Source organism: Cervus canadensis, chromosome 1, assembly GCF_019320065.1.
Source record: "Cervus canadensis isolate Bull #8, Minnesota chromosome 1, ASM1932006v1, whole genome shotgun sequence".
Taxonomy (NCBI): domain Eukaryota; kingdom Metazoa; phylum Chordata; class Mammalia; order Artiodactyla; family Cervidae; genus Cervus; species Cervus canadensis.
This window is the reverse complement of record NC_057386.1, coordinates 118,209,692-118,232,825: the sequence shown is the minus strand read 5'-3', so window position 1 is coordinate 118,232,825 and position 23,134 is coordinate 118,209,692. Positions and strand designations below refer to the sequence as shown.

The 23,134-nt window shown below is 43.6% G+C and overlaps 1 protein-coding gene across 4 annotated transcripts in view; it reads right to left on the bottom strand.

The window, feature by feature from the left end:
- Positions 1–1,939: 1,939 nt before the first annotated feature.
- PTPN11 (protein tyrosine phosphatase non-receptor type 11) overlaps positions 1,940–23,134 on the bottom strand; it is a 65,274-nt gene continuing 44,079 nt past the window's right edge. For 2 of the 4 annotated variants that reach the window (XM_043439476.1, XM_043439468.1), the window contains exons 7-16: positions 22,566–22,662; positions 20,217–20,296; positions 19,935–20,093; positions 17,426–17,557; positions 14,410–14,576; positions 13,418–13,485; positions 12,755–12,906; positions 8,983–9,095; positions 6,945–7,047; positions 1,940–6,020 (exon numbers count right to left, since the gene is read on the bottom strand). In XM_043439476.1, the coding sequence (XP_043295411.1) occupies positions 6,978–7,047; positions 8,983–9,095; positions 12,755–12,906; positions 13,418–13,485; positions 14,410–14,576; positions 17,426–17,557; positions 19,935–20,093; positions 20,217–20,296; positions 22,566–22,662 (1,038 nt within the window). In that variant the 3' untranslated portion in view covers positions 1,940–6,020; positions 6,945–6,977. The remainder of the gene's footprint in view (positions 6,021–6,944; positions 7,048–8,982; positions 9,096–12,754; positions 12,907–13,417; positions 13,486–14,409; positions 14,577–17,425; positions 17,558–19,934; positions 20,094–20,216; positions 20,297–22,565; positions 22,663–23,134) is intronic. The other 2 variants (XM_043439493.1, XM_043439484.1) reach the window with 1 other exon arrangement.

Sequence of the window (23,134 nt, the reverse complement as noted above, 5' to 3'; positions counted from 1 at the left end):
CTGGTAGCTCAGCTGGTGAAGAATCAGTCAAAGCAAATGGGTGGATACAAAAGCATGCACATGATTCAATAACTGGGTGCTTTCTTCAAAAGCTTTTCATTTACAAGATGATCAAGCCTGGCAGGCTACAGCCCAGCCCATCAGGTCAAAAACAGTCGGACACAACTGAGTAACTAACACAACAACAAGCTAAATATAGCCTTAGCACTCCATTCACAATTAATTTGTTGTGGGGATTCCTGCTTTGCCCTTTAATCTACACATTTTCTTAGGGACTTTTCTTATGTGTAGGAACTATAGAACTAGAAAGTTCTTTCATGACAAGTCAAAGATATTGCCATTGCTGTCTAATATACAGAAATTCCTTGGTGGCTTAGACGGTAAAGAATCCACCTGCGATGCAGGAGACCTGGGTTTGATCCCTGGGTTGGGAAGATCCTTCGGAGAAGAAAATGGCAACCCACTCCAGTATTCTTGCCTGGAAAATTCTATGGACAGAAGAGCCTGGCGGGCTACAATCCAAAGGGTTGCAAAGAGTCAGACACAAACAAGCAACTAACATCTAACGTACAACTCAGGATCTCAGGCAGGCTGAAGAGGAACGAGAGTTTCCAGGCCAGCAGTGTACACCTTTTCTGAAACCCCAAAGAGTACACACCAAAGTTGTTGTTGTTCAGTTTCCACACACACAAGTACCACGGTATGAAAACCCAACAGAAGTCCTCCTCTCGTGAAAATTCCCTTGACAGATACCCTCAGTTCCTCTTTACAACTCTCATACCATTTGAAATTCATTGTCTAATTCCCATTTTTCCTGCCTGTCTTTCTGTCCTGCATCTTCAGTAGCGCTTATCCCAAGTATAGCTAACTGCTTTAATTTTTTTGCTGCACCATGCAACTTGTGGTATTTTTTTTTTTTTGACTGCACCCCACAGCCTGTGGGACCCTAGTTCCCAGACCAGGGGTCGAACTCAAGCCCCTTGCATTGGAAGGTGGAGTCCTAACCACTAGACTCCCAGGGAAGTCCCTTGTGGGATTTTAATTCCTCGACCAGGATCACGACCAGGGATTGAACCTGGGCCCCTGACATTGAAAGCACTGGCCCACCAAGGAATCCCCAGCTAACTACCTTCTGACTTGTACTAGGCCTCGCTCCCGTGTTACAGCATCACCACTGTGACAATGTCCACCACTTCTGTTCCGCTCACTGCTCAGCCCCAGTGACCCGATACGGACAGACGTAGCACTCGGCACTTCACAGGGGCTCTGTGTTTCTTGAATGGATACATGACCAAACCAGCTGCATCTAAATACAGGCAACTCAGCTGAGACCAAGAGGAGGGCAACAGTATTTTACAAAAGTGTAAGTAAGTAAATAATACAGATCACTCCTTGGATTTATAATACAGAAGGAATACCTGTTTTGTTATTTATAAGAAAGGATTTCTTTCTGTGTAGCAATGTCAGAAGCAGCAAATGGCCCTGTTTGAGGATGAGACCTAAATCTACTCATAAGGGGAGACCTGAAGTCCTATGTCACATGATTTACTCCTCCTGCAAGCCTCCTTTATCGTACCTTTACTTCAGAGCCCCACTCGATACTGTTTATATTCAGTTCTATATGTTTTCTATATATTACACAGACATATTTTTTATTCACTACTTAAAAGTTCTTTCGAATAAAATTGCCTTTGTGTCTCCCAGAGCTACTCTATAAGTAAGTACTGAGTAAGTGCTTAAGGAACTGATTCATTCATTCTATATTCCAAGTTCCCTTCTAGGTAAGAGTCGCTAAATGTCAGCATCTGGCCAATATAGAGGATCAGGGACATACAAACCCAGTTTTTCCTGGACATTTTTTTTTTTTAAATTTTTTGGAGTACAGTTGCTTTGCAATGTTGTTTCTGGACATTTTTGATGAAGTAAATGACAAATACTGTAATATAAGAAAAGGGTTTTATTCCTAATTTTTAGTTCCCATACAGTTTACAAATACACTTTTACTCTGATAATGCAGCTTTGCAACTAGCAAAGCAGTTGAACTACACCCATAAATACAGGTGGGGAGACAATTAACAGCCACTAACGTTCCTCTACATAAACTATCTTTTTAATGTCTTTTTTTTAAAACAATTGCAAATAGACTACGTAATATACGTGGGCAAAAAGGCAATTAACTGAATCTCTTGAAACACTAAATGTATAATAAACAGTGCATATTATCAACATTTACATGATTCACATCAAAATGATGACATCCTAAAACGTATTCCTTTTAAAGGATAGATTTATCAATAAAATATTACATATCTTTTAATACTCTGGTACAATACTTCATATACTGCAGGAAAATTAACTGTAGGTCTAGTCATCAACTTAATAAAGGATCCTTTTCCATTAGCTTTTATTAATAAAAGAATCACAATTAGGTCATAAATAAACAGGCAAATTATTAATTACATGATTTGAGGTTTAGGATGAAAACCTGTAAAAATTAGTTTGATATACAGCAAAGTTATACAACACACTAAAACCAACTGTTTAATATTTTTGCCTTGTGTGAACTGCCCGTAATGAAAAAGGAACAAACTTTTTAAGGATGGAAGATACAATAAACTATATTTTGGAACTTACTTTTCAAGAGGAAGAGGGAAAGATTTTAAAGAAATTAAGGGCTAATACAGATCCTAATAAAGGCATATTGAAATCAGGGAGGCCATGTGCTTGCTATATAAAACTTTATTCCCCCAACAACATACAGAAAACAAAAACTGCACTGGGTTTGTACTTATGTCTACAGCCTAAATTTCCCTCGTGGATTAATAAGCTACAACAAAGCACTTCACAATTGCATACCTTTTTCCACATTCCTCTGCACTAGAAAGAACCCAGGACATTGTATTAGTTCTTAAAAACCCCAGTAAACCCTTAATAACCCCTTAATAACCCCTAAAAATAATCTTGATGACTTTCTTGGCTGTTCCAAAGCAACTGGGCTTTGTAAAGGATGCACAAACACCAAGAAAATCATACATGTACTTTCTCATCCCTGTTTAGCCACATTTAAAAAGTCACTGAGTCACTGATTTCAAAGGGAGAGATGACCAGAATTTTCAGTAGGGCCACACACTGAATACAAGGTGTCTTTTTGCTTTTTTTTCCCCTTTTTAAAAAAGTTATTAAGACTCTGAAATTTGGCTTTTTAAAAAACCCAAATACCACGTGCCAGGTAATTTCTTCACCCCAGATATAAAATCCTATGCTTATAATTTTAAAATACTTAGCCAGCTACGGGATATTGTGCAAATTTAATGTCTACCAGCAACCCGGAAGCAGACTGCAGACGTGTAGCTATCACACCTATTTCCCAGGTAACCTGATTCAACTATTACTGACTGCTCTGGCCCCAGGCCCTCTGACTTCCTCAGAAACCACCTCTTTGGAACTTCCATTTCCACTGTATTTTTTTCTACCTGCACCTTGAGCCCCTGCCCCCCGGCCCCCACCCATCTTCACAGTCCCTCCACCTGAATCCATCCCATGTAACCTTACCCAAGAACCTACAATCACCTTTAAAAAACACATGGCAAACCTTAGCACCCTAGGGACTATTACAATCTTGTCTTAGCATCAGTTTATAGCACATGATAGTTTGCTGACTTTATGGAGGGAAATCTAAATGAAATCAATGTCCCATTACAAACAAAGCTGGCCAAGATCAGGTGGTTTCCAAGTGCAAAACCAACTGATCTTAAGCTACAGGCAGAGACGTTACTGCAGCAGATATACTGTACAATCAAACCCTTGTATGCTGGTGAAAGACCTTGCCCCCAAAGTCCACAGTCAAAAATTTACCGCAGAAATGAGAACCGTTCAATGTGACAATGTAATAAAAAATAACAGGACGCAAGATCCTCGTTGCAAATACTTAACTGGAATCTCTTTCCTTACAGGTTTGACAAGACAGTAGTCATTTACATTCCTCTTATAAGGTAATTACCTTCAGATCAGACCTGTGTTCTGAAGCACTGAAAGCACTGCTTCAATGCTGAAATTCAATGGCTAGGCGGGATGGGAGGTGGGTAGGGGGAAATCTATGTACTTTATTTTTTTTCCAATGTACATTTTTGTCTTCTGAAAATGGCAGCCAGGCTCTCCTCAAACAAATCTCAGGATTTTAAAGGAGGTAAAGCCCTCAGGAAGGAACTACTACCAGGGCTGGATCCAGTCCTTCCTTTTCAAGAGACAAAGCAAGAAGAATTCGATGAAGGAGCCCATGACTTAACAGCAAAGTTGCCATGGCATTTTATTATCTTTACCATGTCCACCAATGACACTTTAATTGAAATACACTCATTGAATGATGATTCAACACACAGGGCAAAGAGGGATGTCTTTGGAGAAGGCACTTCAGGTAGGACGTTAGCAAATCTTACTGCTCAGTTAAAACAAAAATGAGCTACTGCTAATTCAGTCAGATTAGTGGCCTCAGGAGGACTGCTCCTCCTCACTCAGCCAATAGCAAGCATGGGTGTGGGATATGACTAAAACCAGGGGCATGAAGAAAGCACCCCATACACCTCTCTCTGTAGGGGCTAGGGCAGTGAGCTGGTTCTGCTCTCAAACGCTCTGCCCTCACAAACACATCCATCCTTAAGAGGTCAGATGCCCAAAGTGATGGTTCAGAAAATATGCTAAGAGCCAGCAGAAGTGGTTCAAGAAGCTTGCCCGACTCCCAGCTTACACCAGCTATCATAACGAGCTTCAGCTTTCCAAGGTCACTAGTAGCTCCTACTTTTGCTACTTTTTTTTTTAGCTGTTTTTCCATGGCACTGGTCCTGACTGTTACGCTGGGGGCCTCCTAGGAACCTTACCTCCAGTTCATGCCCTCATGCAGTGCCCTCTTCCCAAAATGGGGCTGGGCCTGGGCCTGGGCTTTAATCAACATGGGGCAGTAGAAATGATGCGGTGACAGTTCTGGGTTGAAGTCTTCAGTGTGTGCGGCCGCTACTACTTTATACCCTTGGGGCCTCAGAGCTGCCATGAATGTGGTCCAGCTACCCTGCTGGCGAACGAGAGACCCAAGGACCACACACAGACAGAGAAGCCAAGCCATCCTGCCCACCACATGAGTGACACCAGCAAGACAAGGATAGGAACCACCCAGCTGAGCCCAGCCCAGTTTGAAGAAGGTGAGGAAAAGCAAGCTGCTGTTTTAAGCCACTCAGTTTTGAGGTGGTTTGTCAGCAACAAATGATAACCAAAAACTGGTTATCCAGAGACGCAATTTTTTTTTTCCAAACACAAGACAATTACTCAAATGAAAAGCAAAAATAACAAATGTTTTCCCACCACAACGTTTTCAGTCAACAGGCTGAATGGTAATTGGTCAACTGCTAAGAAGAAAGCATGCCTTTTATCCTAAGTTCCCATGATCTTTCCCCTCCATGATTTTTTAATGTCAATGCAAAGGTAGACAGTCTGGGGCACTGGCTTAATTATTCTTGAGCCAAAATAAGAGGCCATCAAAATGAATTATCCACTGCTGGATAAGTGATGATAAATAAAACTGTTCTCTCTTCTATAGGATGTTGTTACTTACTTTTCCCAAATCATTTTTCCTCTTACAAGTGCCCTAGCATCCCCCACAAAGAGGGGAGGGGGAACTCAATCTGTTGAGGTTATCAAAAGAAAAAAAAAAATGCCAATAACTAGAATTTGAGTCTCCATAATCTGTAAAATATACAACACAATTTAACTGCTTCCTCAATTTAAAATAAAATTCCATAAAATATAACATTGTCTACATCATAGAGATGATTTCTTCTTATCTGAGGACATGAGTAACTGGAAATCAGGTGTCATCAAGTTAAAATACAGTGGTCTTTAAATGGTTTCAAATTTTGCTTATCAAAAGGTAGCCAACCACAGTGCAAGTCTTCCAAATTCAAGTTCATTCTTCATGTAAGCTTTCTTGCATCTGTTCTTGATCTTTTCAGGGAGAGGGTGAAAGTTCACATCTAGCAAAGAAAGAAATTAGAATTTTTAAGGAACATACATTGAAAAGTCTGGCAAGGTAGTAAACCATTTTAAAGCAGAGTTAAAGCTTTTAAATATACTACTCATTAGAAATGAGAACTTCAACATGAAATACTAAAAACTGTGAGCTTCTAAATTCTCTTGGGTTACATCCATCACAAACTTGGGTCACTCTCTAAAAAGGTGATTGACAAGGAGGAGATGTACAAGGGAGATAATTCCCAGCATCAGAGCTGGAAGGTGTGGAGTCGAGCCAGTTAGAGAGAGGCCCAGGAGGTCCAGTGCCCTGTGTCACACAGGCAGGCAGTCAGAGGCCCACTAAGGTGAAAACTCAGGCATCCTGACTCCAATCATCCAGGACCGTGTCCCCACACTTCCTAGATTCCTAGAGATCCTCTCCCAGCACAGCCTGGATTAATCTACTTTACTAAAAATTGCAGGAATGATGATATCTGCTCTTCATCACCAGTTTCAACCATTTCTCAGTAAGTGCTAACCCTTCCCTTAACAGAATTAATTTTGTATTTGATTTCAATATTTAAATGAGTCCAGCTTGGAAAAAGAAATATAGGCAAAAGAAAAAGAAGGCTGATTTCTAAAAAGGAGGAGGTTCACTTTGTTATAACAGTCACAGATTATCTGCCAGCTCCGAAATGCCACAAATTCACCAGACCCTGATGCTGGGAAAGATTGAAGGCAGGAGGAGAAGGGGACGATAGAGGATGAGATGGTTGGATGGCATCACCAACTTGATGGACATGAGTTTGAGTAAGCTCCAGGAGTTGGTGATGGACATGGAAGCCTGGCGTGCTGCAGCCCATGGGGTCATAAAGAGTTGGACACGACTGAGCGACTGAACTGAATTGATATGAACAATGAACCCGAGACCACTTCCATTGAAATACCTATTTCTGTGCTTGCCATCTTGGCGGGTCTTCTCATCTGAAACTTTTCTGCTGCTGCATCAGGCCCACGTTTTCATAGACTCTAGCATTATCTTCTCTCATTCTGAAAAGAAGAGAAAGAAGACACTAACAAAAACACAGACATACTCTTTAACCTTATGTGATAGTTATAACCCACCTACTTCATTCTCTGGGACTGAGTATGGCACAGATATAGCTCTTGCCCCCAGGAGCTGACATTCTAGGAGGGGATTTGAGACAGAAACACATATCAAAATCATTGTGAAGAGCCTTGAGTCCCTGTGCTCTCGAGGGTTTGGCACAAAGAGAATTGTTTCCCAGGAGGGTGGAGTAAGGGAGGCCTGTATAACGAGGTCCTGGGTTAGACCGTGAAGGAAGCAGGGGCGCGTGCACAGAGAAAAGAATGGTATTCACTGCAAGGAGAGGGATCTGATGGCCAGAGCTCCATGAAGGCAAACTGTAGAATGGTCAGGCAGTGACTCTAGATCCATTCAGTCCCCAGTCCAGTCATGTGAAGGTGAATGTGAATGCGAAGCTGATTGGTGGTTTAGGGCCCCTGGTGGGCAGGGAGGCATCAGAGTCCAGACTCTATGGTGACCAGAACAGTCCAGGAGGACGGGGAAACCAGCAGCAGCGGGCTGGCCGGAGAGGAGCAAGCTGAAACAAGCAGCAGGGGCTGGGGTCTCCTGGGTCTGAACCCTATGAGGGGGATGAGGGGAAAGGCAGAGAACCTGTTGGTCGAAAGGAGGCCACTGGTAATAGGGGAGTCATCAGAGCTAATTCTGTTGAGCCAACACGTGGGGAAAGCTTTCTGGCAAGAAATCGGAGCCCTGACGTGCTGGTTCCACTGCAGATCACAACTCAGAGTATCAACTTTCCCCCTTGGCCCACTGGCAAAGAAAAAAGCAGCCAGAAGGAAGAGGGAGTTTGGTGGAAAGCGTACTTTTGCTGCATCATTTCATCTTGATGTTAAATAGAAAGCAAATGTAAGTACGAACCTCATATATGTTATCCAAAACGTTTATATAGAGTATTAAAGCCAGCAGGGGTTTAAAAATCCACATCAGAAGCAAACAGACATAAGACTCGCAGGAGAAAATAAAAAGTAAATGTTATACCAGAGAGTGACTTCAGGATATACAGAAAAATCATAACTTATAATTGCTATTCATATCACTGATTTAACAAATATTTTCCTATCACATGTTTTAGTTTAAAAAATGAGTTGGCATAAGTTTTTCTGTACAGAACCAGACTGAAAATTATGTAGTTTCTGTGGGCCATATGCAGTCTCTGTCATGTATTATTCTTTGTGTTTTTTTTTTAATAACCCTTTAAAAACCATCCATGAGCTATACAAAAACAGGCTGTGGCCCAGATTTGGCCTGGGGGCTATAGTTCACTAACCCCTGGTTTAAATGACCGCAGTGGATTTCTGCTGACTGTGGAAAGTTAGACCAGGACTGTGTGGGCCATTGTGCGCTTAGTCAATCAGTCAAGTCCATCTCTCTATGACCCGACGGACTGTAGCCTGCCAGACTCCCCTGTCCATGGGATTCTCCAGGCAAGAATGCTGGAGTGAGCTGCCATTCCCTTCTCCACAGGATCTCCTCGACCTAGGGATCAAACCTGGGTCTCCTGCACTGTAGCAGATTCTTTACCACCTGAGCCACCAGGGACCATTAGACCAATATTTTATGTAGCAAAGAATCTTCACTCATCAAAAGGGGTGTTACCTACCTTTGCAACAATCCCCCACCTCACTGAAATAAAAATAAAATTCTTCTTGGAGAACCAGAACTTGATATATTTATAATCCCCGAGGATCCTAGCCAGTGTAGCAAGCAGCCTTCAGTTTAGGTGAATTACAATTTAGCTTAGCTAGCCACACTCACAAACCAGTCAGGCAACAATAATGTGCACCAAGGAAAGGCATGTGCTGCAAAGATGTGTCATTTTTTAAGCTTTTCTAAAGGATTATGTTCAGGAAAAAAGAATTTCCTTCATTTCTACTTACTCTGCACAGGATGGTGTTGGGGTACAAGGCGGCAGGGGACTCTGATCTCCACTTGTCTGGTCCGTCAGGGAATACTTAATATTTGTGTATTCGTGTCCTTTCCTCTTGCTTTTCTGAAAAGCAAAGGTTGCATATGTGAAGTCCTATGACTTTTTTGAAGGAATGATGAAGTTAAAAAGGCATTTCACAAGAAAGAAGAAAGGAGAGAGAGAGAGACAGAGCTGGACAGATAGATAAGTTGAACCCTGAATACTGGTACGTTGGCCAAATGCCAGGGCATTCACCTCCATGTAAATTCATCCTACGGGTGAAAGGGACTTTTGAACCATACAATTCAAAAGCAGAGAGAATCATGCATTAACAACTTACTGCATTAAATGAAATGTACCTGCTTCTGAGCTAAGAGAGAATTCACACTTTCTTTGCCACATTAGCATCTAATCGTTTCATAGTTCACTTGCAACACATTTAATGATTTTCAAGTAAACAGGTGGGAAAAGAGTTCCAGAAATAAATGCACTCCAAGTAGAAACGGCCCACGGGTACAAAAGATGTCAGCACTCTTATCAGGATCATACATTTATCACATTGTCCCCATCCCACCCCTACACCAGAAAAAAAACCCTAGCACATTTAATACTTTATTGTCAGCCTAATGATAAACTCTGGAGGGAAAAAAGGCAAAGAAAATCAGTAGAATGCAATCTCATCTCAGCTACAGAATGAACTGCATTCAGTAGAACTCCTGGTTAGATGATTTATCACTCTTTCCTCCTAAATTCACCCAGAAACAACCAATTCCAAAAATCTAATCCATAAAGTTCTCATCATTATACAATGCTGCTTTCATTTCAGGATTATTCAAGAAACAGCAAATATTAGAAAGGGTATCCATATCAAATACTGACACACAGCAGTGACTTTCGTTCACTGCTGGTGGGAGGGTAAACTATGCCATCACTTTGGTGCACAATTCGTCAGAACGGATAGTGCTAACACTAGTATCTGGTAATGATGACAAGGCACGTATGTACTATAACTTTAAACATTTTCTTCTTCAGAAGCTCATGCACAAGAGCCTAGAAGAGCTGACAAGGATGTCCAGTGACGTGCTATTTCCAACAATATTCACCAAGAGAACAAATGAATGTGATGTATCCGTATCATAAAATAAGAGGAAATGTACGTATGTATGTGTGCACATCAAAACAGATTTCATACACAACATTAGGTGCAAAAACACAAACTGCAAAATAATTAAACAGTACAATAGTATGATATCACCTTGCTGAACGTTCTAAGGGAATTCCATTACAGTTTCTGTGTATTTTTTTTTTAATGTCTTTTTAATACTGTAAGTGGAAGTTAACAAAAGAAATCAACTTCCAAGTAAACAGAAGAGTGTGAGATCGGTATATAAAGACTGGAGAATTTTCTCAGTCTTGCTCATTTGCATTTCCCCTAGATTCCCACCTCTGTTTCTGCATTTCCTCCTTCCAATGCTGCCTTGGCTTCTCTTCTTCCTCTCCCCTGCTCTCCACCCCTGTCATTTTCTTTTTTTCCATTTATCCCTCTGTAGCACAGTCTTTTACTCCCAAAGGTCCTTAATGCTTCATAATAATTTTGGAAATGCCTGGATTTCAGAATAATTAATTATGCTAAATGAGTTTTGTTCCTTTGCTTAATCTAAAAATCACGTGGGTATAATATTTTTAAGTCTGCCACTGAAACCTAATAATTAAGGTACTTCCTACTCTAGTCCCAAATCAAGTAGCAAGTTCCTACATTGAATCAAACAGTACAACGAAGGAAACAACATATCACAAAATCTAATTTATTTCTTTTTATTAGTGGATTTTTAAAAAATTTATTTTTTGCCCCTCTGTGGCATGCTGGATCTTAGTTCCCTGACCAGGGAATCAAGGCTGTAACCCTCGTGTTGGGAGCATGGAGTCTTAACAACTGGGATCACCAGGGAAGTCCCCACAAAATCTAATTTTAAAAAACAAATATAATCTAAGCCTACATATTTTTCTTTTAAATCAAAAGTTCATATACCAAATAGCTAATGCACTGACACGTAATGGCACCGAAAAGTATTGGCTGAGTGGACGAATGCACATACTCATTCGAGTACCCTTGGGAGGGGATTACTGGGGACATCCAATTTCTATAGTCTACATTCTGTAATATTTAAGTGATTCTACCTCCCCTACCCCTCATCCCCAATAAAAGCGCAGCAATAAAGGTATTTTGGTTTTAACTAGCTCCTAAATCCAAATTACAACTTCAGATTTAGGGTCAGAGGGACCATATACGGTAAGTAATAGGAAGATGTGAAGTGCCAGATAAGCTAGGAGGGAAAGTCCCTAAATTCTCCAAAACCAGAAGAAAAGCCAAAGCTTCTGAATGAAATAGAGCTTTTCCCCCAGCTTTTCTGAGCAAGACTATCTTATGGTCTTCAAAATATTCCCAAGTAATTTCCCATTTGTACCAGTGGTACTGTACTCTACTTATTAGAAGTCTTTCTTTTGAGGCAACTTCATGCTTTAAGTAAGTACTTCTGGCCCAAATCAATATAACTGAAAGGTGAATATGAAATAGCCTACAGTAACCATCTAAAGGCTTCCCGGTGGCTCAGACAGTAAAGAATCTGCTTGCAAAGCAGAAGACCTGGGTTCGATCCTTAGGTTGGAAAGATCCCCTGGAGAAGAGATGGCTACCCACCCCAGTGTTCTTGCCTGAGAATTCCATGGGCAGAGAAGCCTGGTGAGCTACAGTCCATGGGGTTGCAAAGAGTCAGACATGACTGAGAGATTAACACTTCTACTTCTAAGCTCTATTTTAAGTTCACAGCACTTACATTAAGACAATGACTTAAAGCGGTGAAGTTCAAAACCAGCACAGAGCTTGTTAATTATTCGACCATGCCTTCCTATATCCATACTGTTTCTGAAGATGTTTTTGTACAAGGAAACAACCTAGTGAGTATTTCTACATGGACTGAGAACCTACTACACTAACTAACTTGGGCTGACCATGCTTTGATAACGTGGCCACTGGGCTGCTAGGCTAGAAACCTTTCAATCAGGTTGCAAGTCCCATTTTTGAGAAGCTGAGTTTTTCAGAAGGTGATAAACAGGGTAAAGAAGGCAAATACCACTGATGTTTAGACATCACGTCTACCCAGTGAGCAGCACAGTGATGGGGCTGGAGGTGGGGGTGGGCAGTGAACTAAGGACAGCTCCCAAAAGAGCAGTCTCCTCAGTCCTCATGAACTCAGCCTTGTGTCCACTGGAAAGGCTGCAGCACCGCACTGCTCATTATGTGTGGCTTATTAAAAATGGAAATGTTTCTATTTCCAACTTGACCACATTGGGGGTTCCAACCCTCATGTGCTATATAGAGTGAGGCATTCATTTAAGAGATGGAATCAGGATGAATGCGGCCTGGATCAAAACTGGAACAGGCTGGAAACTTCGAGGCTTGGAGTTCTAAGCCTGCCAGGTGAGCCTGGGAAAATCCCAAACCCATCTGTCAGGCCTGGTGGCCCTCCCTGAGTTACTCCATAGTGAAAAATCAGAGTTGTGCGGTAGGGAATAATTCGTTTCCAGAGAGGTCCTTCCTGGTTGGGAACTTGTTTCCTCTTTTCGGATAAAGACAGTTATCTAGCAAAGCCTGAACTCTCACTCAGAAGGAGAGCATATCCAAGCCAAGCTGCCCAGGAAAAAAAACACCAAAAATCTACATGTCAGCCGTGTAGGCTTGGTACCTGCTCTTCTTCAATCCTGCGCTGTAGTGTTTCAATATAATGCTGGACAGCCATATAGATGAATCGGTACTGTGCTTCTGTCTGGACCATCCCTGACCTCTGAGACCGCACCATCTGAATGGTTTTGGGAACGTCGATGTCACAGTCAACACCTAAAAGCAAAGCACCACGGAGCATCAGGAGAAACTGCAGAGACAAGGTGAAGCGGTTTAAAGCACAACTTTGAGCAGAGATAAAGCAAATTTACTCGTTCATGTTTTAACTGAACCTGTTCTGAGGGCTACGGCACTGGCCTTCTGACCAATACCAACGATCCTAGAAGATCACAGGGTCAGGGGTCGGCGGTGAGGAGCCCCTCAGGTTACAGTACCGCCCCATACCATCAACAAGGAGTGAGCAGATGGACAGAGACCACCACTGCATGTTCAACAAAAGGCCACAGCAGTGGGGGCCACTGCTCCTAGGCTGTGTTTATGCCAAAAGCTCAAACAGCATCACTTCTCTTCTTGGGCAAACATACTGAAAGTTGAAGTCTCTGGCTGGCCTAGATTTTTGTGAAAATACTTTAACGTTCAATTTTCTTCCGCAGGCTATTTTCACTAGCACTTTCCTTCCATAAACTGAAAACAGGAATCGTAGCTTCTTGCCCTCCGAATGACCTACCTTTCTCTCTGATGATGTCAATAAGAATATCAATCACAATGAACGTCCCTGTCCGGCCAATTCCAGCACTGTGGGCAGAAGGACGAAGAGCGAGGACAATGGAGTCATTCATGAGGGTTTTATGCTCAAAACCAAGCTATTAATATTAACAGAAACAATGTCTGCTCTTGGGAGTATTTATAAGATTGTCTATTTATATTTGCAAACATATGAGCAAAGAGCCCAGGGCTTTGGACTCAGTCCGTCCTGCACTTGGAGCCCAGCTTCCCCGGCACAGTGTGCCTGAGGCAAATCCCTTAACCTCTCTGACCCTTGGTTTCTTCATCTGTGAAATGGGCTATTGTGAGTATCAAATATCAGTAATGAGTGAAAAACAATGAATGCAGATGCTGGTATGGAGCAAGGACTCAATAAAAGGGAGCTTTTATAGAACTGAATAAATAATGTTTCACATGCATCTACTTGCCCAACATATGAAAGATTCAGGTAACCCAACTTTCCCCAGGATAATCATGAAGCCTAAACTTGGGAACTGGCACCTACAAACTCTGGTGTGGAGGCTATGGGCCTGGCTTCTAGAAGCCTGAACGGGGAGTGGTCCAAATATTCTGACACAAACAGGTATGTTGTCAGGGGGGAAAAAATACACCACATTTCCATGGAAAACCAGAACAGGATCACAATTAAAGAGATGAATCCTAAAATAACTGCATGAACAGAGAAAACCAATCAAACATTACCAGACTAAGGGTGCCTTAAGAATAAGGACTGTGTTCACCGCCTCCTGTCCTACCACCCCAGTACCTGGTGGCCCAACAGGATTTAGAAGAAATGTACTTGGGGGCCAAAGTGTCCCTTAATGCCACAAACAGGCATTAAATTTTTCCCACAGTTAAGGAGCTGTGGCTGGGGCTGGACAAGTACAAACAAGCACTCTGGGCGTCGAGAGATGATGGGACAGGTGACATCCTAGAGGCGGAGGGGCCGGTCACCTGCAGTGAACCACCACGGGCCCTGCGTCCACAATGCTCTCCTGCTTGTGGTGAACCTCCTCCAGGAAGTCCAGCACGCCCCCTGGGTCACTGGGCACTCCGTGGTCCGGCCAGGTCCGAAAGTGGTATTGCCAGACCGTTCTCTCCGTATTCCCCTGGAGTAGAGCCAAGAAAAACCAGAAAAGAATTAAATAAATCAAGGGGCTGAGGCATCGTCCAGGTCCCATCTTTCCCAGACCCGCCATGAGCCGGGGGGGCCAGGGCGGCACTGCCCCCTCACGCTCCGTTCACAGGTCCCCTCCATGAGTCCCCCAGATCTCTCCTCCTCCTGGGTCTGGCTGAGCAATCCTGGAGGCTGGAACCCCTTGCCTCTGTCCGAAGAAGCAAGATGTCTCGTACGGCAGTTTGTTCTTGAGGAAACGACAACCGGCATCCGTGTCTGCACCGTCAGCCAGTGGCAGGCGAGGTCCCTGTTCCCCCTCCTCCAAGAGCAGCTCCGCGTGGGAGACAACGGAGTCCTCTGTGACCTGGGGGCTCTCCTCCCACCACCTGGGAAAGCCCTCCAGACATCTGCTCGTCTCTGTCTTTTTGTACCTGGCCCTCCTCCCCTCCTGCAACATGCACTTTTATTCTAATTATTTCAACTTCCATTTTGGTGCAGAGCGGGTAAGACAGGCTCTGCAATCAGGTGGGTAGATTCAGGCCCCAACCCCAGCATTCACACTCACTGTGACCCCTGGACATCTCTAAGCCTCAAACCCCTCATGTGCTGATGGGCATAAGACTCTCTCTACCACAATTATCACAAGACCAGTTAAACACAGAGCCACTGCGAAGCAGACAGGAAGAGACTCGGCACACTGGCGCTCTTCTGAGGACTGACAAGAATAAAGATCAACAAGGGTACCGAGATTACAAAAAACCAAAAAAGCATCGTGCTCTGGGTCCTCCCAATTAGGTCACTATTTGTCACTGCATCTTCTTCCTACGTTATCTGGAGACTACATAAGCTAAGTAACATTTTTAAAGGGGATTTTGAAAAAAAGAGAGAATAACCAGGCCAGAATCCACCACCAGTGACCTTCAGAACATCCAAAGAATCTGAACCACAGTCAAGATCTTTTCTTGAATTATGTGCATTTTGTTTGCTGAGTCATGAAAAAGGATTTTTCTGGAGGTCACCAGTGAGCTAAAACTCAGGGGGTTCCCAGGGTCACAGAAAGGACAGGGAATGAGAAAGACCCAGCCGCCCTGAGCGTCCTTGTTCCTCCTCCTATACAAATGGCCGCTGAGGTCTCTGGTCCCACTCCTCCTTCTTAAATGAGATCATGTGATAGCACTTTAAAAAAAAAAATGGAACATGCTATACAAAAAGCAGATAATCCGTGACCAACAATTCTGGAGAAATGATCAGTCTCATGCTAGCACCTCCATCCAAAAGTGCAAACCACAAACCCAAACACCAGCGTTTCCTGTACCTGATACTCCTAAATCTCTGCTAACAAGATGGATGGTTTACCAAAAAAAAAAAAAAACCTGAGGAAAAATCCACCTGCTGCTGAGAAACACCTGATAACAAGAAGACGGGTAGTTTATCACTACAGCTGAAGAAAAACCTATCTGAAATCTTTGTCCAATGTCCTCTAAATCTCTCTCTCTCATTTCTGCTTGACAGCGACATTCTTCCCACTTCCCCACACAGTCACACAATCAATTGAACCTCCACCCTCTCCCTGCCAACAACAGAACTGCACATCAGAGGTTCCGACATCTCACCCTGGACCACAGTCGCCGAGGCTCCCGGCTCACTCAGGTCCCCAGACCACCTCATGGAACTTACCAGGGGACAGTCCCTCCCCCATCCTCCGCCCGCCTCCTCCCGCCCCGGCTGCCCAGCTGGGACTCTGCGCACTCTCTCCATCATAGATCTGTACTCCCCCCACCCTCTCTCCACCCACTGCTGAGGAACCCCAGCACCTTAGGTGGGTGTGACAGCGGGTGTCTGCTCGATGGCATAGGGACCTGTATCGTGGCTTCTCATGGCTACGTGACTGCAATTCCTCGAGGACAAAGGCTGTTTCGTTCACCTCTGTGTCCCCAGAGGCCCTTGAATAAGTAAGCCCCTCTCACCATGAAATCATGACGAATCCAAATCATGCTGGATGCAAAGTCAGTCACCCCAGATGTATAAGTATGGGTGACTCCCTTTGCTGTCCACCTGAAACTATCACAACATTGCTGATCATCTATACTTCAATATAACATAAAAAGTTAAAAAAAAAAACAACATAGTCATCCCAGGGACAAACCTGAACTGCGTACAATTAGAAGCTGACACGTGGAATATGGGCACTAAAACAGGCCTCAGGGCCTTTGTACTTGCTGCCCTTTTTGCTTGGAACTCTCCTCTGCCGAGCCTCAGATGCTGCTCCACCTTCAGGTCTCAGCTTGCGTGGCACCCCCTCAAAGAGGTCCTCCCTGCTTACTCCATTTCATTCTCTAACACACCACACCGTGGCTTTCATAGCCCCGGCATAACTGGAAAGCTTGGTTGGTTATTTACTCCTTAACCTCCCACCTCCCCAGGCTCTGTGGGGGAAGGGACCGTGCAGGTCTGGGGTGCCAGGTACCAGCCAAGTACCGTGTGGCTTCCCAGGTGGCTCAGATGGTGAAGAATCTGCCTGCAACGCAGGAGACCTGGGTTCGATCCCTGGGTCAGGAAGATCTCCTGGAGAAGGGAATGGCAACCCACCCCAGTATTCTTGCCTGGTGAATTCCAAGGGCAGAGGACCCTGGCGGGCTAGAGTCACAAAGAGTGGGACACAACTGAGTGACTAACACAATGACAACAGAACAAGTACCTCGCTGGTACCCGGCACACAAAGGGTGTCCATAAATGGATGTTGTTCAGTGAGCGAATGCCTGAAGGTATGCAGACAGGAGTGACCGCACGCCCCGGGATGAGCACACCCCATGTGCAGTTAGCAGAGTCTCTAAAGTACGACAGTATACTTACTTGTCCAACCTTCGAGAGTTTAAGTTCTCTTAAGGTATAGTCGTGAGCAGCGCTTTCCTTGACGTTCCTAACACGCATGACTCCATATTCTTTTAGTGCATACTCGTCAGGCCAGTATTTGACACATTTACTCTGGAAGGGGTCCGAGAAAAGACAGTTAATCTCTGTGAACTCTGACATGAAAGCCTCAACCAGAAGAAGAGCAACATTCAAGTGTTGACTACTAACATGGAAAAGGGCCTGCCTGGTGTCTAACTGTTGGATTTTCAAAGAAAAGGAAAGAAGAGTTCAAACTAGAGAAGCAGATGCAGGGAGAACCAGGGAGAAGTGGGAAGAGAAAGCCAGTGTCGCAGAATGGTTCATCTAAGTCATGGGTCTGAGGAGAGTCAGTGCTTGTTTATTTCTCTAAAGAACCAAGGAGGGATTTCCCTGACGATCCAGTGGCTGAGACTCCATGCTCCCAATGCAGGGGACCCGGGTTCGATCCCTGGTAAGGGAACTGGATCCCACATGCCACAATTGACCGTTTGCATGCCTCAACCAAAGATCCTGCATGCCACAGCCAAGACCCAGCAGAGCCAAATAAATATTTTTTAAGAAAGGACTTGAACTTATCTTTTCAAAAAAGAACTAAAGAGCAGAGAGTGGGGGACTACAGGGTGTGCAGGTTCCTGTCTGGCAACCGCTGAGCGCTGAATTCCAGAGATCTGCCAGTCACTCTGCAGGGAAGACAGGCAGGGGCTCTGGAGGTGGATGGGCTGCCCAACGAGCCAGACTGTCTGGTTCATTTCTGCGCCCGTGTAGGAGGCCTCCGCGCCTTATCTAACCCAAGTGTGAACAACTCCAGCATGCAAAGGCAGCTGATGGAGTTTGGAAGCAGCTGCTTTTTCTATATCCAGATCCACGTGATACCTGCTGCACACGTCACCCTCACTTAACCGGGCGCCTGGGAACGCTGAGCCTGCAATAGCTACTGGCTTCGGATTGGATAAATATGGCACCAGGGGAGTCAGTCTCGCTGCCAAAGGGGAAGATACTTTGTTCAATAAGACATGAGTCCGCAGAGATCTGGTGATGTGTCCTGGGCAGAGAATGTTTTGGTGTCTTGCTTTTTTCCCCAGGAGCAGTCACCCACACCACTCACTTTCCACAGCCCCCAAGACACAACTACCAGCAAGAGAAATCTACCTTGTACATTAGGAAGATAGAGCAATTCACTGTTAAAAAACAAGAAATCAGAGAATAGCTGCAGACACCCCCCCAGTCAATGATTAATCGAAAGGAAACAGAATATGGTAGGAGGAAAGATCAACAGAAGATTTAATGGATAGCACTACTTTTTTGCTTGACATGCTTTATGTGGCCTTTTATTTATTATTCTGAATTTGGCTTTCCCTCCAGTATTTTGTAGATCCAAGTACCTCTTTGACAGATTTGATACAATTTTTATTATCCCCAAATGAATACTTTGACTATTAAATGTATGCAATGCTGTCACTGGTCAATCAATTCTGAGGACTGCTGGTCACCCAAGAGAACACAAATCACAACTCCTAACACTGTAGCTGACTCTACACATCTGTGAATGACTGCACCCTCCTCCCAGTTTCCCAAACTCTGATGTAAACCTTGGCAAACAAATTCTAAAACGTGAGCCCTGATACTTTAGCTTTTAAATTAAAAGCCCAGGAATCCAGAGTCTGGTTTTTCTTCTGTGCACTGGCGGGGGGTGGGGGTGGGGAGGAGGAATACCAAGCAAACACAAGTTATTGGAGAGACATGTGGGGAACCAAGAGTGCATCACGCCCTCTGCTCCAGCTACAGAGTGAAGAGGGAGAATGGGAACACAGGCGCAGGCCGGGAGAAGGAGGTAAGGAGTGGGGCAGGGTGACTGGTCCCAACGTCTGTCTGTTCTAGGAGCTTCTGGCAGCTCTTCTGAGAAGGACCAATCCTGATGCCTCTGAAGTAACCCAAGAACCCTCTCTCCCCAGCCCCCAGGTCGGCCTCCTACAACTGCAACCAGAGAATGAGAATGGGCAGCCTCCTATAACTGCAACCAGGCAACTGGCAGGACGGAGGGCTCGGTTTCCTTTCCACACTCAGAGCAGGTGATCCTCCCCTCAAGCAGAAATTATAAAAATGTTTGAACTTGTCCATTAATCCAAGAACATCTAATGCTACTGTGGGCGGCGGCTAGAGGAAGCCTTTGTTTCACCACGACCAGATCTGGCTCCAAAGGTATTCAGACGTGTTAACAACTAGCAGTACAACAACAAAAATCTTATATGGGAATTCCTTGGTGGTCCCCTGGTCAGACTCCATGCTTCCACTGAGGAGGGCCGCGTTTTGATCCCTGCCCAGGAAACTAGGTGTAGAAAACTATACCAGATTTCTTCCACTCCCCTTTTTCCAGAGGGTCAGTTAGAATAAGCTTAATACGTTTATTCAGTTCTTAACATGATCAACCCGACACGTCCAATACTTCAAAAAAGTATAGTGTGTAGTATACCTTTCCTCTCTCCACTTCTTTTGTTGTCATGACAATCACCCGGGAGTTCTCCTGGAACACCATCCGCCAGAAGTCATTCACCGTGTTCTGCAGGCAGCCTTGGGTGGCGATGTAACTCTTCTTGGGCTTTGAGTTGTTGCATTTGGTTTCAAATTCAGGCTAGAGATTGAGGAAGAAAACAAACTCAAATGTTTGAAATTGTTTTCAGGCCAGGTGGAAGGATTTAAAATACAAAAACTAGCTAGCAATACATAGTCAGAAAACACCGTGAAAGCAGTTTACCATGATAATGTTTGCGTTGATGTAATCCGAGACGGGCTCGTTGGGATCACCATCATGGAGGACAACCCTGGTGTGATCGACTGGAAGAAGAACAGACCACGGTCACAATGGTACTCAGACCCCTTCAGGACAAATCAGGTCAAATCAGCTCATCCTCAGGGAGTCCCGGTTTTATTCATTTCATGATAAAATGGCATTAAAAACTAAATCCAACATGAGCATGATAATCTGAATATGATGCCCCAAAATGCTTTCCTTAAGGAGTATAAGGTAGCAATGCTAATTCCCAGGTTTTAATAGTATATTGTTGATATAGAGGATATTATCATCGGGAGAAGCTGGGGAAAACAAAGGTACACGGGAACCCTCTACATATTTTGTAACTTCTTGTGAGTCTAAAATTATTTCAAAACAAAAGGTTTTTTGCTTTCTTGTCATTGTTGTTGTTTTTTAAAGGAAAAGTATAGGTAAATGACGTATGTCTGAGATTTGCTTCACAATAAATCAGGGAAAGAAGAGACATGTACCAGAATACAGATAAATTGGGACTTCCCTGGTGGTCCAGTGGCTAAGACTCCATGTTCCCAATGCAGGGGGCCCAGGTTCAATCCCTGGTCAGGGAGCTAGATCCCACATGCCACAACTAAGAGGTTGTATGCTGCAACTAAAGATCCCATGTGCTGCAATTAAGACCTGTCACAGCCAAAATAAATAAATAATTAGGAAAAAAAAAGAATAGAAATGAATCAAGATTGGGCACAAGCTGACAATTGGTGGAGCTGGGGGCTAGGCATGTGTGGGTTGTGTATATTATTTTGTCTACTTTCAAATATACTTTAAACTTTCTGTAATAAAAAGGATTCTTAAAAAATGAAGTAAAATTAAATACAGTATCCAGACAACAAGATTCTGACAATAGTATCCACTGACCAAATTCTGTATAAAAGTACGTTACTGATACAAAAATCTGAGTGTGCTTCCTAAGCAACACATTTTACACTGGGAATTAGTAATAAAGTCATATGTCTTAACACTATTCTTTTGTTTCAGATTGCCCATCTTTAAAGTATATGATGCTAATCAGGAGAAACATCTGATTAGGATTTTTATGGGAGGAAAGGACAGTAATATTCTGTTTAGTACTGCATACCACTGTTCCTGTCATCTTTCCCTACATGCTCAGCACCATTCAGACCTCCTGAGCAGAAATGAAAACTTAAGACGTAAAGAGGATAATGCTTCCCCAAGGTCATTAGGATCATGCTGTGGTTCAGAATGATTCCCTGCAAATTCCTCTTTTTCTCTCCTCGATATTAGAAGAGCCTCCACTGTCTCCCATCCTTACTTACACACGTCTATATGGATATGATATTCATATACACCATGTATGTGCCCATATGAACACAGAAAGAGGAAGACTACGCCACACACACACACACACACACACACACACACACACACACACACACACACACGGGATGGGTTTACGGGATGCTCCCCAATAAACTTAATAATAAAGTTTTTGGACATTGAAATGTATATATACTGGGTGGGTCAAAAAGTTCATTTGGGTTCTTCTGTATGCTCACAATGTGGGAAACCCAAACAAACTTTCTGGCCAATCCAATTATAGATACTGCTGCTGCTGCTGCTAAGTCACTTCAGTCGTGTCCGACTCTGTGTGATCCCATAGACGGCAGCCCACCAGGCTCCCCCATTCCTGGGATTCTCCAGGCAAGGACACTGGAGTGGGTTGCCATTTCCTTCTCCAATATTATAGATACAAACAAGGCTTATTAAATACATTATACACACTCCGCTATCAAGCTGCACATCTGATTTAATTTTTTTTCTTTTTCTCTTTTTTTTTTTGGATAAAGAATATAAATCAAGAGAAGTTCTAAATGTTTCTTCCTGGCCCACCCTGGAGACCCCACATTAGAGCCTGGAGCTAAGAGTAGTGACTGTGGGGGCTCCAGTACCAGTTTTTCCACACAGACCCAAGAGCCAGGGACTGCAGAGCAAGCGCACAAGCCTGGGACCCCTCAGGCTGATGGTGAGACCCTGGGAGAGAGCAAGCCTTGACATGATCTCTCCCGGGCAGTCTAAATTAACAGAAGGAACCAACCACACTCTAATTTCACTCTGTAAGAAGCAGCATCACAGGAACTCGATGAACGAGGCCATCCGTCTCCACCACAGCTGACTACTTTGGAAACTACTCACAATTAAAAGAAGCTAAGGCCTTGGATCTGCTGAAAAAGCACATGCCCCACCTCCCCAGAGAAGTGACAGAGACACTGGGGATAAAAACCTCCAAGAGTGGCTGTTATGGAGATTGGTACTTACAGGGCAGGATGTTCTTATATCTATTTTTGTTTTTATTTTCTTGCCTCTGACCCTCTTTTCGGCTATAGAGAAGTTTACACTCCTGTTGTTGTAGTGTCTGGAGAGAAACAAAAGTAAATATTATTATGCGTCAAAAGCTTCCCAAAAAAAGCCTGACTGAGCGGTTCTGCTTTAGGGGATTTATCCCAGGAAATGTTCAAGAGTCGTGGGCAACAGCTATAAGAATGCTCACCTTAATGCTACATCAAGAGGGGCAGAGACACTGAAAGAGCTGCCGAAATAAACACTTTCATTCATTCAAACAAAGGATGTTCTACAGACATTTAAGAGCTATCCTAGGAGAATATCTAATGCCTTGGAAAGATGATCAGAGTGAGTATTAACTAAAAAGAAGGTCAAATTTTCCAAACAGTGCCTTACATAAGCCCTTATGTCTGTGTGCACCTATGTATGTAAGAAATGGCAGACGTCTGTACACCAATAAAGTATGGGGCTTTTTTATTTTCAGCAGTAAGATTATGTTTTGTTTTGCTCATTTTTTGCCTAAATTTTCTACAATAAATATTTAT